This window comes from Neoarius graeffei, chromosome 4, assembly GCF_027579695.1.
Source record: "Neoarius graeffei isolate fNeoGra1 chromosome 4, fNeoGra1.pri, whole genome shotgun sequence".
Taxonomy (NCBI): Eukaryota; Metazoa; Chordata; class Actinopteri; order Siluriformes; family Ariidae; genus Neoarius; species Neoarius graeffei.
This window is the reverse complement of record NC_083572.1, coordinates 65,587,345-65,605,956: the sequence shown is the minus strand read 5'-3', so window position 1 is coordinate 65,605,956 and position 18,612 is coordinate 65,587,345. Positions and strand designations below refer to the sequence as shown.

The window sequence follows — 18,612 nt, the reverse complement described above, 5'->3', positions numbered from 1 at the left end:
AGGATCGCTGCACATTAAGAGGAAACAGAATGTTAATCCACCAAAAATTAATCCCCTGGGTTTTTTTTTTCTCCTCATTGTGAGTTGAAAAGAGGCGGCTTTGACAATGACCTATATTATTTTAGATCGATAGATACATGCACACGTACCAGTCAAAAGTTTGTACACCCCTATTCATTCATCAGTTTTTCTGTATTTTGGCTATTTTCTACATTGTAGAACGATACTGAAGACATCAACACTATGAAATGACACACGGGACATGTATGGAATTATGTGGTAAACGAAAATAGTGATTAAAAACCAAAATGTTTCACATTTTAGATTCTTCAAAGTAGACACCGTTTCCCTTGACGATGCTTTGCACACTATTGGCATTCTCGTAACGAGCTTCAGGAGGGAGTCACCTGGAATGCTTTTCAATTAACAGGCGCCTTGTCAAAAGTTTATTAGTGCAATTTCTTGCCGCCTTAATGCGTTTGAGATCAAGCAGTAAATAATAACACAGTAAATAGCCCGATTCCACAACTGGAGTAATCCATAAGTCAAGAACCGCTCAACTAAGTAAAGAGAAACGACATCCATCATTACTTTAAGACATGAACTGACTTAATTAATAAAGTAAAGATAAAACAGTAAATTAGAAGGTGTCCAAATTTTTGTCTGGTACTGTGTGTGTGTTTTATATATATATATATAATCTCATTATCTCTAGCCGCTTTATCCTGTTCTACAGGGTCGCAGGCAAGCTGGAGCCTATCCCAGCTGACTAAGGGCGAAAGGCGGGGTACACCCTGGACAAGTCGCCAGGTCATCACAGGGCTGACACATAGACACAGACAACCATTCACACTCACATTCACACCTACGCTCAATTTAGAGTCACCAGTTAACCTAACCTGCATGTCTTTGGACTGTGGGGGAAACCGGAGCACCCGGAGGAAACCCACGCGGACATGGGGAGAACATGCAAACTCCACACAGAAAGGCCCTCGCCGGCCACGGGGCTCGAACCCGGACCTTCTTGCTGTGAGGCGACAGCGCTAACCACTACACCACCCTATATATATATATATGTGTGTGTATATATATATATATATATATATATATATATATATATATATATATATATATATGTATGTGTGTGTGTATGTGTGTATATATATATATGTGTGTATGTATGTGTGTGTGTGTGTATATATATATATATATATATATATATAAAATGTGTGTGTGTGTGTGTATATATATATATATATATATATATATATATATATATATATAAATAAATGTGTGTGTGTATATATGTGTGTGTGTGTGTATATATATATATATATATATATATATATATATATATATATATATATATATATGTCTGTATGTGTGTGTGTTTGAAAACTGGACTCATATCTACAACCCTGCTGTTTCATTCCATCTTGATACTCCAACAATCCTGCACAGAGGTCTCAAGGGTGGAATCTAAGACAAGAAAACCCGAGTGCAGGATTCAGAGACGCCCACGTGCATGTAGTTTTATTTAGAATGCACACTTGGGGTGTTTTGTTTTTTTTTCCTTTTTAAAGCATCACAGATGCTTTGGGAATAGTGTAGTTGTCCCAATGATCTTAAACAGTGATCTGTACTTCAGCCATGTAATTGCGATTAAGTTTATAAAGAAAAGCAATAGGTTTAGAATGAGAGAGAGATTTTATTTGATGCGAACTTTGAACACTTTCAGTTGCTCTTTGCGTCCTCTCACTCATGGCATCTGCCTTATGTCTAGTCAAAGACCCTGCAGTCCCCTGTTATCAAGGTTTGGTGTGCAGGGAGCAGCAAGGGTTCATGGGAAAGCCATGCCTGTTTGGACTCCACTCCTCTGAGAGAGTCCAGCTGGAACCCAGTGCCTTCGCCTCGGCGCCTATTGGACACGTAGTTGTATAGTGTTCTTTTTAAAGCTTGCTAAGACCCAAGGACAGACATTAACACTACTTTTTCACCATTATCATGGCTGAGATAAAGGAGTGCGCTCCGCCTTTCTACCAGTCTGACACCAGACACAATGGCTGAAATTGGGCTGGGAGAAAAGGAAGGTGGAGATGAAGGAATAAAGGAATTCTGCTGATAGTGGGCAGCAGGTGTGTGTCTGTGCGCTTGTGTGTGTGTGATAGGGAGAAGCAGAGGTCCCTGATGAGAGCCAATTAGAAGAGACACAGATAAAATGATGATGAATTACAGTTTGGGAGAGGAGAAGGGTTCTGGCAAAGAAAGAGGAGAGAGAGAGGGTTGAAGTAGGGAAGGCGAGAGCAGCAGAGTGTTGGCTGAGAGGAGCCGGTGAATGACTGAAACCGAACCAGACGATTGGATGGAGGACTTTTGGCTAGAAAAGGAGTCAATACAGAAATACAGTGTACTGAAAGCAGATGTGGCTGCACCTGACATCTGTTCATCAATGGAGGAAGAGTGCAGGGAGTAAGGAAAGGAGCATGAGTGGGGTGATGTGTGAACATCTTCAATGATCTCTCTTCCTCCGTCACACATTTGCTCTTTTGTAATTAGATTGGGATGTTGAGGAGAGTCGGTACAACTCCTAACATTTCCTTTTAAATTTACTCAGCGATGATTTCATGCTTCCCACATCATGCATACGCATGCTTATTTTTTTGAAGTGCAAGTTTGCCGAGATCATCAGGAGTCCTGTGCACCAGCAAGGCGGCACGATATTAAAATCACACAGCTGGATTGTACCATCTCTCCAAAAAATAATGTCAGCTTGCACATATCTCAGGAAAATTGAATTAAACAGTCAGTTATTACTCTGTACCACTGAAAGTAATTTGGAAAATATTAATGTAATTACAATAGATCATTGGATATCCATTATGCAGTGTACAGATATTTAAATGCTGGTATTTGAACAATTAAAAAAAAAAAGGGGGGGCGAGGCACCCATGGATTGAAGGTTAGAGGAGCAGCCTTGGGCCCAAAGGGTCGCCAGTTTGATTCCCAGGACCGGCAGGAAGCACGTGAGGGGAGTTGAGTGAATGAGCAGCACTTTCCCCTCCCTCTGTATCATAGCTGAAGTGCCCTTGAGCAAGGCATCTACCCTCCAACTGCTCCCTGGGCGCTATAGCATAGCTGCCCACTGCTCTGGGTATGTGTGTGTGCTCATTGCTCACTTGTTTGTGCACGTGTGTGTTCACTGCTTCAGATGAGTTAAATGCAGAGGAGGAATTTTGCTGTGCTTGAGTGTACATGTGACCAAAATAAAGGCTGCTTCTTCTTGAAAAGTAGTAAGGCAGGGGCTCAGAAAGTCCTACATCGGCAGGCACTGGGTGTATGAGTCGTTGATCCCCAAGTCAGGAGGTACAGTCTAAAGCAAGCGTCCCAGTTGTTACATCCATCCTTACACACATTAGAGCTTTGTCACTGGGTTTGCCAGTTTAGTTTACTTCACCGATTGCATTTAACACACGTTCATCAGCATAAAGCCAACTGTACACCAATACACCATGACCCATATGGCACTGCTTCAGTAGCAAAGGTGGGAAGTAACAAGGAACAAATACTTTTACTGTATTTATGTAGCGTTTTCAGGTATCTGTACTTTAGCTGAGTACTTTTTTTTTTTAGAACTTTCCACTTTTACTCACTACATTTTAACACATCTGTACTTTTTACTCCTTACATTTTCAAATCAGGCCTGTTACTTTAGTTTAAATGCATTTGAGGTAGAGACAATGAATTTCCACTTCATAATTCAGAATCTGTCTGTTTTGGTTGTACTAAATTCCATTTCAACACCGGTTTCAGGTTTTCCTGTATGACGCACGAATTTTAAGGTCTTAGGACGGCTTTAAAACACCGTCCTAAAACAAAGAAATACACTTGTAAATTACATTTTGATTTATATCTGTAAAGTTTAATAAGTGCTGAATTCTTAAAAATCATGAAGATTCTTAAATTGGCGCATTCAAAAATTCCACAGAGTACTTATTTTCTACTTTAATACAAAGATTTGTATAAATTTATTGATTTTCAAATAGTCGTTTTGGTGAACGTTTCATTACATGAAAATTTGTGTCTCTTTGTTAGTTTTAAAACTTCAACAACTATAAAACATCTTGTCTGCCCCCCCCAGATGCCACCAAGTGTTTAAACTCAACTTCACTCAAGTCACTCAACTTTAGAAGTTTAGAGTAATATTACAGGAAATGAATAAAAATACATTTAACAAATTTAAGTGTCACTTAAAAATCATTAATAGTTTCTTAAATTTTCCACAAAAGAAAGAATATAATGACTAGTGAACTAATTTTGAAGGGAATTATCAATTATTTTTATTTTGCATCATTGCATACCTTCCCAACATCAAGACCAGTTTCAACCTAAATGGACAGAACAATAATACGCAGAAAAGACAGCGCTGATTAAACCAACCCAGTCTGGCAAACCTGATTCTGAATTAATACATGAGCTTCTTTCAAATTCAGCCAACTTTAGCTGAGTACTTTTTTTTTTTTTTGAACTTTCCACTTTTACTCACTACATTTTAACACATCTGTACTTTTTACTCCTTACATTTTCAAATCAGGCCTGTTACTTTAGTTTAAATGCATTTGAGGTAGAGACAATGAATTTCCACTTCATAATTCAGGATCTGTCTGTTTCGGTTGTACTAAATTCCATTTCAACACCGGTTTCAGGTTTTCCTGTATGACGCCATATACCAAATCACAAATTGTGAGAGGAGATGATTTCAGAAGAACGTACACCCTCATGAAATTGTCAGTTATTTAATCAAGGGTCAAAACACACCTTCATGAAACTGTGAAAGTACAAGGTTGTTAATCAAGGGCCATAACTCTGGTAAAATGTGACCGAACTGAACAAAATTACAATATGCGTACTATCGACATATAAAAATGCCTCTTGCCAAGTTTGGTGAAATTCTTCTACAAATCGTGAGGAGTTGATTTCAGAAGGAAAACTCACTCTCATGAAACTGTCAAAAGTATAAGTTTGTTAATCGAGGGCTGTAACTCTGGTAAAATGTGACTGAACTGAACGAAACTACAATATGTGTATTACCGACATATAACAAAGAATCCTGCCAAGTTTCATGAAATTCCTCCAAAAATTGTGAGAGGAGTTGATTTCAGAAGGTGAGCACCCTTCCTGGGACGGACGGACATCACCACGACATAATCCCCCTTAGGGCCTTTCAGCCAGCAGGGGATTTAAAAAAGTTTGACTACTACTATTATTATGATTGAAAATTCCAGCTTAAACTCATCAGTTGACATTTTACATGCAAGATTTATGGCATAATGAGAGAGTTGACTTCCTTGTAATTGTGAATGTATATGACGCCATATACCGAATACCAAATTGTTCGACCCCAAATATTATTATATAGAGGATATTAGACGGTGGCATGAAGATATAAAGTTTATCTTTGAGTGGTGAATGTATATTTCACAAGTGAGCGAAGCAAACGAGTGAAATGTTGTTCAACACAAGAAGACAGTATTCATGTATTTGCGCCAACTGAATACCAAATTGTTCGATTTAAATACCTAATGCTTTAGCAGTATTACACTTTAAGTTCTTCAAAGGATTTACCAGCAAGCATGTGAGGAGCCTAGTAAGGTAAGGATAGATATGTTACCGTTATATACAGCTGGGATGTTGGTTAGCACACTATATGTAGCTAGCTGGAAGTCAATCAGCTGCACATGCAAGTGGATTATTTATTTGTCACAAAGTACTTGACAAGTGAAATATTTGCAGTGGATCGCCATATGGTATAATTTAGTAATTGATTTAAAGCATGGGTTGGCATCCTACCACATGCACATGCTGACCCCAAATATTATTATATAGAGGATATTAGACGGTGACATGAAGATATAAAGTTTGTCTTTGAGTGGCGAACGTATATTTCACAAGTGAGCGAAGCACATGAGTGAAATGTTGTTCAACACAAGAAGACAAAGATCATACATTTGCGCCACCATGTAATGTTCTTTTTATTATATACACTACCGTTCAAAAGTTTGGGGTCACTTTGAAATGTCCTTATTTTTGAAAGAAAAGCACTGTTCTTTTCAATGAAGATCACTTTAAACTAATCAGAAATGCACTCTATACATTGCTAATGTGCTAAATGACTATTCTAGCTGCTGGTTTTTGGTGCAATATCTCCATAGGTGTATAGAGGCCCATTTCCAGCAACTCTCACTCCAGTGTTCTAATGGTACAATGTGTTTGCTCATTGCCTCAGAAGGCTAATGGATGATTAGAAAACCCTTGTACAATCATGTTAGCACAGCTGAAAACAGTTTAGCTCTTTAGAGAAGCTATAAAACTGACCTTCCTTTGAGCAGATTGATGGCGTATTCACACCTACGTTGTTTGGTCCGGACCAAACGAACCAAATTTCCCTTGGTCTGGACCTTTTGGGTTGGTCTGAATACAAACCACCGAACTCTGGTCCGGACCAAACAAGCGGACCGAGACCGAGCTGCAAGGTCGGACTCGGTCCGGACCAAAGGAACCCTGGTGCGGATCTTTTGGAGGTGTGAAAGCAGACCGGACCTAATCCGACAGTTTTGCTTTTTTGTACCTCGGGAGCTTCCGTCGTTTGTTGAGCATTATGGGAAACAGAGTCTTGACACTCCACCGCAAAGTGCAAACACCGTTTCAGTTGTCAAGGGAACCTTACAACAGTCATTCAGACCAGTGGTAGGCTAGACTACAGAGTACAAAAAATGAGTAGGGGCAAACGTGGGCCGAGGAAGAAACGCGTACCCTTGTGGATATATGGGCAGATGTCCACATATCTGAGCTTTTGGAGAGAACACACAAAAATGCTGACGTGTTTGCTGTATTCAGTGAGAAAATGAAGGAGAAGGGGTTCACGCACTCCCCAGAACAATGTCGGCTAAAAGTGAAGAAACTCGGTCAGACCTACATTAAAATCAGGGACATTCTTTCAAAAAGTGGTGGCACTAGCGACGCAAAAAAGAAATTCATCTATTGCGTGAAGAGCTAGAACTGTCACAACATGATGTGCGCTCATCAGCGCTATCCTCCGTAGCCGCCTTGCCCTTTGTTGTCGTCGTTGATAAATTACTTGTACAACAGCATAGTAATCGCACAATTGTGAAAACAGTAAAAATTGGAAAAAACGTATAGCTTTGATGACATTAAAAAGAATAACAGCACGGAAAGCCTCCATGACTACTTTTGAACTTAACGCTTTGTGCGCGTGTCGTCTCTGACCAATAGCTGAACGGCCTCGGGGCGCGTGGCTTTGTTGACAGATTTTGGTCCGCTTACTAAAGTGTACAGTGTGAAAGCGAACCGCACCAAAATGAAAAAATAAAAAAAACCATTTGGTTCGGACCAAAGCAAGTGAACTATCGAACTATCCTGGTCTGAATACACCCTGAGTTTCTGGAGCATCACATTTGTGGGGTCGATTAAATGCTCAAAATGGCCAGAAAAATGTCTTGACTATATTTTCTATTCATTTTACAACTTATGGTGGTAAATAAAAGTGTGACTTTTCATGGAAAACACAAAATTGTCTGGGTGACCCCAAACCTTTGAACGGTAGTGTAGACACGTCCACAAAAAATATGCAAGTTAATCAAGAGTTTTAATTTTGAAACATTCACAATTACAAGGAAGTCAACTCTTTCATTATGCCATAAATCTTGCATGTAAAATGTCAAACTGATGAGTTTAAGCTGGAATTTTCAATCATAATAATAGTAGTAGTCAAACTTTTTTAAATCCCCTGCTGGCTGAAAGGCCCTAAGGGGGATTATGTCGTGGTGATGTCCGTCCGTCCCAGGAAGGGTGCTCACCTTCTGAAATCAACTCCTCTCACAATTTTTGGAGGAATTTCATGAAACTTGGCAGGATTCTTTGTTATATGTCGGTAATGTGCATATTGTAGTTTCGTTCAGTTCAGTCACATTTTACCAGAGTTACAGCCCTCGATTAACAAACTTATACTTTTGACAATTTCATGAGAGTGAGTTTTCCTTCTGAAATCAACTCCTCACGATTTGTAGAGGAATTTCACCAAACTTGGCAAGAGGCATTGTTGTATGTCGATGGTACGCATATTGTAATTTTGTTCAGTTCGGTCACATTTTACCAGAGTTATGGCCCTTGATTAACAACCTTGTACTTTCACAGTTTCATGAAGGTGTGCTCGCCTTCTGACATCAACTCCTCAGAATGTTTGGACGCATTTCTCGAAGCTTGGCAAAAGGCCTTGTTCTATGACGGTAATACGCATGTTGCAATTTAATTTCGTTTGTGAAAATTTTACCCAAGTTTTGACCCTTGATTAAATAACTTTGACAGTTTCATGAGGGTGTATGTTATTCTGAAATCATCTCCTCTCACAATTTGTGGAGGAATTTCACCAAACTTGGTAAAAGGCTTTGTTATATGACAGTTATACGCATATTGAAATTCCATTTAATTTGGGCAAATTTGACCAGTTATGCCCTTGATTACTAATAAACTTGTACTTTTGGCAATTTCATCAAGGTGTGCTTGCTTTCTGAAATCAACTGCCCGCACAATTTTTGGAGGAATTTCATGTAATTTGGCAAAAGTGTTTTTTTTTGTTTTGTTTGTTTTTTTTTAAAATCCCCCGTTGGTTAACCTTCTTTGATGGCTTTTGTCGCCGTCACTAACCACATGTCATCGTTTAAACTGACGAATCTCACTACTTGACTGATCTCTTTTGGAAATGTTCACTGTTCCTATTTGGCACAGGTGAAAGACAGCAGGTTGAGATCTGGTACTTGTACAGGGTTGAAATGCTAAAGACACTGAAACTTCCTAAAACTGAAACTAATTTTTTGTGATGGCCTGTTTACCAACTGAGATGAAGCTGCATTTAAATTGGATAAAATGGCAGAGATGTGGTGGTGTTTTTGATCAGATATTGGAAGTAGTTGTTTATCGAGCTGACATTTTTGTGCCCTGTAGCTTGCACAATTTCATTTGGAGGAATGTTATTCTCCACAAATTTTTGCACAAGATGTTTTCTTGTGCTGTGGTTAACAATCTTTTTCTCTGTCTGAATTTCAGAACTTTTCAGCATGTTTGTTTGTTTTTTTCTCATAGATCTCAAGGTATCCACACCAAGTGGAGAAACCTTGAACCAGCATTTTTTTACCTTTTGGAATGTTGGTGTTTATAGCGAGATAAAATGGCGATTCAGCGTCCATCATTTCTGCTGGTCTTTGTTCTTTCTAGGCCAAATAAGTCAATACAGGATATCGCAGAGGATTATCAGGACTTTCAAACACATTTTTAGTTTTACTTCTCCTGATGTTGCTTGAGTTTTCACCAGTGCATGTTTTAGTTTGCCTCTTTTTGGAAAACTCCAAATAGTGAACTCCTTCACTGTTTTGATTTAAGCTGTACGTTTCCCCAACAGAGGTCTTGCTGCTCTTTTCCAGGTCTCATTCCAAAGAATGTACAATTGTTCATCCAAATGGTGTTCAGCAGAGTTCTGGGAGTGTTTTTTCCTCAAAAACACTTTGCAATAAAATTCGTCAACCTGTTCGTCTGTGAGAGGATTGGCTCTGTTGGGTTTGTTGCCTTTCCTGATTGACTTTAGCTGCTTTAGTTTTTCCAATGATTCACTGAGTGAGCCAGCTCTAAACGTTTCTGACTAGAGACAACAAACAAACAAACAAAAAAATCTAATTGGATAACTCCATTTTAATGTTTTCAGGACAGTAACCCCTTCATTTCTGAAGCAAATTTGATTTTTAAAAAATGAGGCCGAATTAGAAGAGAATAATTATAATGGAGTTATGAAAGAAAGAAAACAAGGAATGAAAAGTAAATATAACATTTGAAATGCTGATATGTTTGGGCCTTCTCTGAAGGTCTAGAAGGCCCTGACGGTTTCCCCTCTGTTTACAAGAGAAAAACATACCAACGGACATCAAAAAACTGGAAAAGAGTGTGTATGTATAATAGTATTGGCTGGCTTATCTTTGACTCATTCAATACCATGCTAACTGAATGGAATATATCTGATAAACCACTCAAAGCCAGCCAAGATTATTTAATTGTCACTCAGATCCGCGATGTATTTCGTATGAAAAATGTGAGTTTTTCAACACGAAGATAAACTTCATATCTTCAAGCCAACATCTGATTTTCTTTTTATTATATCGACACATTCATAAACAAAAAGTACCCAAATTAATCAAAACAATTCGAGTTCCTCACGAGTGACATATTGAAAAATGTGTCGCTGTTGTGGTTCTCCATGTCCCAGATGTAGTTTGTATGAAAAATACGAGTGGCGTATTTCCCAGTAACACACTTGTGTTTTGATTAGATTAGATTATGTGAGGTTCGGTTAGTGTTGCACAGAAACAGCTGGGAGAAATGTCCTTTAAAGGGCTACTTTTTACTTTGAGTACGTTTCAGAACCTGTACTTTTGTACTTCAGTAAAGAAATTGAATCAGTACTTCTACTTTTAGCAGAGTATATTTTTACACAAGTATCTGGTCGTTCTTAATGTGTGTACTTTTGCGACCTCTGTTCAGTAGGCTGCAGAGTGAAATATTAGCCATATCATGGTGTTCAGATCAGGGACACACACTGCAAAATATTGCATGAATATTGTATTTCGTGTTTCTAGCTAGAAACGATAGATTTTTAATTTTAAATAGCTGCTCTGTGCACTGCTTGTGTGTGTAAAGACCACTTTGATTAACATGACGGTGTTGGATGCTGCACCACTGTGCTCTGGTACAAGATGGGCTTAAGAGAAGCTCCAAATTGAATGAGGGGCTAATGAAATTTTAATAGCAATAATGATGACAGCTTCTCTTCTGACAGTTCCACATCAACCCCATCCGCATATTGGATGACCCCCGTGGTGGGGAACCTGTGCATTCAGGTTTGTTGCATGGCAGATGCTGCAGTGTGTGAAAAGTGACAGTATTGAGATGGTAAAGACATGCAGCCACAAATTTCCACACACATAACGATGTAAGTAATTGACTGATGCAGAGCTCATGAAGATGATACTCTTCAATTTCCAAAACTATAATTAACAATTATCCTATGATTTCTTTTGAAAAAGATAATGTGACTGTGGTCAGCATCAATTGCAATTAGTTAGTACTTTTTTTTTTTTTTTGGTCTCGGTGCTGCCAGCTTTCGCTATTCGAAACAGTATGAAATGCTTCAAAAACAAGATTCTGTACAGCTACTACAAGTGTTAGTTTTAGTGCAGGCTGCACATGTTCTGTCACAATCTTATTAACACAAATAGCATGCATGCCAGGTTAGTGTAGAGTGAAGTGTACAGTTGCACTGAGTTTTGAACATGTAAGGAAAAATAGTAGAAAAATGTTTGGTTTTATTTTACTTCCATGACGCGCACACTTTCTTTTCTCAAATGGGCACAGAGACGTGATATACAACCCTGATTCCAAAAAAGTTGGAACACTGTGTAAAACATAAATAAAAAACAATGTGAGGATTTGCAAATCATGGAAACCCTATATTTTCATTGAAAATGGTACAAAGACAACAGATCAAATGTTGAAACTGAGAAATTTTATTGTTTTTTGAAAATATATGCTCATTTTAAATTTAATGTCAGCAACGTGTTTCAGAAAAGTTGGAACCGGGGCAACAAAAGACTGAAAAAGTTGTGTAATGCTCAGAAAAAAAAAAAAAACTCATTTGGTTAATTGGCAACAAGTCAGTAACATGATTGGGTATAAAAAGAGCATCCCAGAGAGGCGGAGTCTCTCAGAAGTAAAGTTGGGGAGGGGTTCGCCGCTCTGTGAAAGACTGCGTGGGCAAACAGTGCAACAATTTAAGAATAACGTTCCTCAATGTAAAATTGCAAAGAATTTGGGGATCACATCATCTATGGTACACAATATCATTAAAAGATTCAGAGAATCTGGAGAAATCTCTGTAGACAAGAGACAAGGCTGAAAACTGAGATTGGATGCCTGTGATCTTCAGGCCCTCAGGCGACGCTGCATTAAAAGCAGACGTGTCTGTAGTGGAAATCACTGTATGGGCTCAGGAACACTTCAGAAAACCATCGTCTGTGAAAACAGTTCATTACTGCATCCAAAAATGCAAGTTAAAACCAAATATAAACAATATCCAGAAACACAGCCATCTTCTCTGGGCCCAAGCTCTTTTACGATGGACTGAGGTGAAGTGGAAAATTGTCCCGAGGTCTGACAAATCAAAGTAGAAATTCTCTTTAGAAATCATGGACACCACATCCTCCAGGCTAAAGAGGAGAGGGACCATCCGGTTTATCAGTGCACAGTTCGAAAGCCAGCATCTGTGATGGTATGAGGGTGCATTAGTGCACATGACATGGGTAGCTTGTACATCTGGGAAGGCATCATTAATGCTGAATGATGTACACATTTCAGAGCAATATGCTGCCATCAAGACAAAATCTTTTTCAGGGAAGGCCTTCCTTCTTTCAGCAAGACGATGCCAAACTGCTTTGTGCACATATTAAAACTGCATGGCTCTGTAGTAAGAGAGTCTGGGTGCTAAACTGGCCTGCCTGCAGCCCAGACCTGTCTCCCATTTAAAACATTTGATGCATTATGAAGTGCAAAATGTGACAAAGGAAACCCCAAACTGTTGAGCAACTGAAATTGTGTATCAGACAAGAACGGGACAACGTTTCTCTTTCAAAATTACAGCAACTGGTCTCTTCAGTTCCCAAACGTTTACAGAGTGTTGTTAAAAGTAGAGGGGATGCAACACAGTGGTAAACATGCCCCCGTCCCAACTTTTCTGAAATTATTGCTGACATCAAATTCAGAATAAGCATACATTTTTCAAAAAACAAAATTTCTCAGTTTCAACATTTTGATATTTTGTCTTTGTAATATTTTCAATGAAATATCGGGTTTCCATGATTTTTGCAAATTTTCACATTGTTTTTATTTACAGTTTATACAGCGTCCCAACTTTTTTTTTTTTAATTGAATTGGAGTTGTATTTGTACATAATAAAGCTGTGGTTGCATGTGTGCGTTTAGAGCGAATGTGATCTGATCGAAATAGTGCCTGCTCTCTCCTAATTGAAATTCTGTCTGTATTTTTGTGCACATTTTGTTCTGATTCTGTCCACCCTTACGCTTAAAGCTGAAAACTTCATTAAGCACATTAACAACATCATCTTACTTTTTAAATTATGGGTCACTTTCATCTCCAACGAGTCGCCCCCAGGCTGATTTGATTCAGCTGTGCTTAAGTTAGAACTAAACCTAGCTGCATCGCGAATGATGAAGTTGCATACTACTGAATAAAGCAGTGATGCACCATCAGTGTAATCTCCTGGAAATTTGTGTGTGGAGGTCTGACATTTGCTGCTTTTATATTCATTAACACTCCAGGATTTCCTAGACTGAAATTGATGTGTTATTTGTCCACATGTCAATGTTAAATAAAGAATTACAGCAGTTGAAGTGAAGTAGCAGAGAAAATGACATCAAAAGATTTCATGACTGTTCCACTGAAAGAGAAATGCTGATGTACACACTGGGTAAAGGCAACTAATGTAATAAAATTAGAAATGTTTACCTTTATAGCTCCCTTTATTTTTAGAAGAAAGAATTTCTGCTGGCTGCACGGTGGTGTAGTGGTTAGCACTGTCGCCTCACAGCAAGAAGGTCCGGGTTCGAGCCCCGTGGCCGGCGAGGGCCTTTCTGTGTGGAGTTTGCATGTTCTCCCCGTGTCCGCGTGGGTTTCCTCCGGGTGCTCCGGTTTCCCCCACAGTCCAAAGACATGCAGGTTAGGTTAACTGGTGACTCTAAATTGACCGTAGGTGTGAATGTGAGTGTGAATGGTTGTCTGTGTCTATGTGTCAGCCCTGTGATGACCTGGCGACTTGTCCAGGGTGTACCCCGCCTTTCGCCCGTAGTCAGCTGGGATAGGCTCCAGCTTGCCTGCGACCCTGTAGAACAGGATAAAGCGGCTACAGATAATGAGATGAGATGAGCTGAGAATTTCTGCCCAAACAGGAATTATTTTCTGAGTATATTTTGCGACATAAAACGGCCAGGCGTCTAATGCGTGTATATACAGCACCAGTCAAAAGTTTAGCGACACCTACTCATTCATAGGTTTGGCTGTTTTCTACATTGTAGAACAATACTGAAGACATCAAAACTATGAAATGGCGTAACAGAGCGAACGACTGAAAATATTTTCAACACAAGATGATAAACTTCATATCTTTGCGCCACTGCGTAATGTTCTTTATATTATATGGGCACATCCACAAAGAAATTCATCAAGTTATTCGAAGGAATTTTAATTTTGAACCGGTTCTCCATTTTGACAACGTGCATCTAGTCAGCAGGAAAACACTGGGAGTGACCTCATCGGCATGAAAGATCGGGAAATATGTCACTCAGATCCGCGATTGTATTTTGTATGAAAAATGCAAGTTTTTCAACACGACAAGACAAACTTCATATCTTCAAGCCAAGATGTGATTTTATTTGTATTATATCGACACATTCACAAACAAAAAGTACCCAAATTTATCAAAACAATTGATTGATTTCTTCACGAGTGACAGAGATGTATGTCTCAGTTTTGGATCTCCATGTCCCGCATGTGGCTCGTATGAAAAATAAGAATGGCGTATTTCCCAGTAAAACACTCGTGTCTATATTAAAATATATGAGTGATTCCACGCTTATGGGTACTGAAATGGGGACATGAACTTATTCAACTAAAACCATTTCTTTTTTTACCATCAGGTCACAAAACATGTAATCTTTAATGAATGATATGTTAAAAGATAACTTGAATTTTCTGAGATGTAATAAAAACATATTTATATGCCAAAGTCAAGCCTATGAGTTCCAAAATGATGTCTGTTACATTACTTCTGTTACGATTGTCCATCTCGCGTCTGTTACAAATTAATTACAATCTAGCTATATACCATGTTAATCTTATTGAAAGAATGTGTATGTTTATTCTACTACACATGTTTATTAATTATATTTGCTAAAACATCACCTTCCTATGTTTCAAAAAGTAATTCTACATTGTTAAAATTGAGAATATATATGTCCACAACACTTCTGTTACGTTCTGACTTTGGCATATAAATATGTTTTTATTACATCTCAGAAAATTAAAGTTATCTTTTAACATATCATTCATTAAAGATTACATGTTTTGTGACCTGATGGTAAAAAAAAGAAATGGTTTTAGGTGAATTTTTAAAAATAAGTTCATGTCCCCATTTCAGTACCCATAAGTGTGGAATCACTCATATATATATATATATATATATATATATATATATATATATATATAAAAGTTAGGATGTTGACACCAACAAAAAAAAGAAAAAACTGAGTCCCTCATAAGTCTGTTTGTATCTTCTCAGCTCAGAATTGTGAATACAGTCTGTTAAACGGAGCAAAATTTCCAAACTGGCCCTGAGGAAGTTTCGGCAGTAAAACAACTGACTTTTTGGCAAACGGCTGCTTAATAATTAGCAGTTCGTTATATATTTTTTTTTTTGTCCCCCTGCAGAAAAGAGAGATCCCAACCCAAAATTTGTTCTCGATTAGCTCATTCTTTTGAGGGTTAAAGTTGACCTAGATAAACTCGGCCCAAAGCAAATTTCCGCTCCAAGTGGAGTGGCTTTTTTTATTTTTCCAGGTGAATTTTATTACTCTTTGGCCTGATTGCTGCGTGAGTGTGTACTTTACATTCCAAATTAAGGAACAGCATAAGAACAGCTGGTACAACCCGACTCGGGGGAGTGTTAACTGCCTTAGCGGTGTACTCCACCACACTGGGGTATATATCTCTCTAACCTACGGGACACTTGAATTAGCATATGCACATGGAGAGGCAATTAGATATGACCAAGCTTCGTGAACTGCTTTCTATGAAAGATAACATTAGTGGGATGCTGAGCCCAAGTGAAAAATTGCTGTATGTATACGACACACACAGTGTTGAGTGCATTATGTATTTGTATGTGCAAAGCATACTCTTGGAATTTCTTTATTTCAACGTGTGTGTGATCTCTGCAGGATGGCTAGTGCACTGAGCAAAGTGTATTTTTAGTTCTTTATGCAGGTCTTTCAAAATGACTAATTATCTGAGTGTGACCCTTGCAGAGAGCATTCCACTCCCCTCTTTCTGCCTCGCTCCTGCTCTCTCCCCCTCGTTCCCTCGTCCCTTCTCTCAGCACTCCATTCCTCCTCGTCGCTCCTTCCCTCCCTCCCTCTGTTTCCCCATGATCTATGTTTCTCCAAGAGAGAGGAAGTGTGGGACGACTCGAGAGTGCCCTCTTCTTCTCTCCCAGCTTCATTAATCCTTATCCTCCTTATTTATTTGCCTTTTCATACTGTCACTTGCTTGTGTGTGTGTGCGCGCGCGCGCGCGCCTTCCAGACTAATTTACCGCAGATGCTCTCCTATGTCTGGATGCACTAGAAGCAGATAACATTAGATAGAAGTCTACTATTTCCTTTGTTTATCTTGCTGCTCTTACACGTGCTGGTTATTAGCGCAAAACTGATCGCTCCGTATGTTACTTTGCGTTTTGAAGAACGTTTGGTCATACGTAACCAGTATCTGAACAATTAAGGCTTGTTTACATTAGCCTGTCTTTATTTGCCAGATATTTACGTGATGCGATTTCCAGTGAGACCGAATATCATGGAAGCTTAGTGCTATAGCATGTGAGGGTTAAACATCATCTTGCTTTTAGGGCTCAGCAGTGCCTCTCCTGACAGTCCTGGGAGTTGAGCTCACAACCTTTTGCTCAGCAGTGCAGAACCTTGACAGACCCAAGAGGATTAGGAATGCTTTTAGATTCTTGGTGTGGTTTTTTTTTTTTTTTTAAATATTACTTCAGCCTCAGTTGGCTGAATGATTTTGTAAATTGCTTTTGATAAGAGCGCCTGCTAAATTATAAAATGTAAATGTGACTCGTGACTAATGGTGCGTTCAGGAGGAACTCGTGGATTTGTGCTTCTGACACGGCAAGCCAAACACGCAACATGCTCATAACGTTCAAGTGGTTAATGTCGGGAAATATTGACTCCAAGCATACACTAGCTCATGACTAAGCTGAGCTTCCACATAGCCGTTAAGGCCAATGTGAAGTAGTGCCAGCGGAAACGAGACAGAAACCAACTGCAATTGTAATTACATTTAGCCTCGTTACTAGGCATTCTTTGTTTCCATTATTCTGAAAAAACAATACAATTGCTAAAAATTCATCTTCTGTGAATGCTGTAACAATGAGCTATGGATATGGATTATCTGTAAGCATGGTAAACATCCGCATGCATTGTGCACAATGTGCTTGCTCATCCTAGTTGTTGTAACAGAAGCGCTCACAAATTCCATGGTTGTACTCCCCCCCCCCCCCCCCCCCAAACTGTTTGGTTTGTTGTAATAACACAGAATAAGGCATGATGTTGGGAACACCTCTAACTAGGTGTGATAAGACGGAGGAAGTGAGGGTGCGAGGAGTGAAACAGAGGAAGGAGGGCTGTGTGAACAAGTAACGGATGTAGCGTGACCACTGAGGGACAGGACGAATAATCCCAGTTACCACGTCCCGACATAATGTGTACGTGTGTGCGTTTGTGAGAAAGAGAGTGAGCACATGTTGTTCCAGAGTCTCTTGCTGCTCGAAAAGTTCTGCACTGAATGCCACAGTGAACGTTCAATTGGATTTCTACAGCAGTTTATATTGCGTTCTGCTTATTATCCATCAGTAATGCAGTGTGCTTTTATTTTGCAGTATAATTATGAAGGAAATAACATCAGCGACCTGCCGGTAGATCTCTCAGTGGTTTGGAACGGAAACTTTGTCATCGACAACCCCTACAACATAAAAGGTACGTTTGCAAGCCTCACGCAGTGGCGCAGCTGACTAAAAGAAAGCTCGGCCCGCGGTGTGTTGGGTGTGCGCTTGATGTAACTCCTGCTGCTGTTTTGCTTTGTGTATGCACAGCTCACCTGTATAAGTGCTACGCTCTGAGGGAGAGCTGTGGCATGTGCTTGAAGGCAGACCCACGCTTCGAATGTGGCTGGTGCGTGCAAGACAAGAAGTGCTCGCTTAGGCAGGAGTGCGCATCCCCCGAACACACATGGATGCACGCGTCAACCGGCAATAGCCGCTGCACACACCCTCGCATCACCAAGGTGAGCCCTGGAGACTCGTCTTCACACTTGGCCTGTCAAAATTATTTCAGGTTTTTTAATTCACTTTTTAATTTAGTGTTCATGTACAGAGTTGTAAGTTTATTTATATATATATATATACATACATACATACATACATACATACACACACACTACCGTTCAAAAGTTTGGGGTCACCCAGACAATTTTGTTTTTTCCATGAAAAGTCACACTTTTATTTCCCACCATAAGTTGTAAAACGAATAGAAAATATAGTCGAGACATTTTTCTGGCCATTTTGAGCATTTAATCGACCCCACAAATGTGATGCTCCAGAAACTCAATCTGCTCAAAGGAAGGTCAGTTTTATAGCTTCTCT

General features: G+C 39.3%; 1 protein-coding gene across 1 annotated transcript in view; it reads left to right on the top strand.

The window, feature by feature from the left end:
* The window catches only part of plxna1b (plexin A1b), a 422,572-nt gene that overhangs the window by 334,955 nt on the left and 69,005 nt on the right, over positions 1-18,612 (top strand). Inside the window, exons 11-12 of the mRNA XM_060919493.1 lie at positions 17,851-17,947; positions 18,064-18,254. Of these exons, the coding sequence (XP_060775476.1) occupies positions 17,851-17,947; positions 18,064-18,254 (288 nt within the window). The remainder of the gene's footprint in view (positions 1-17,850; positions 17,948-18,063; positions 18,255-18,612) is intronic.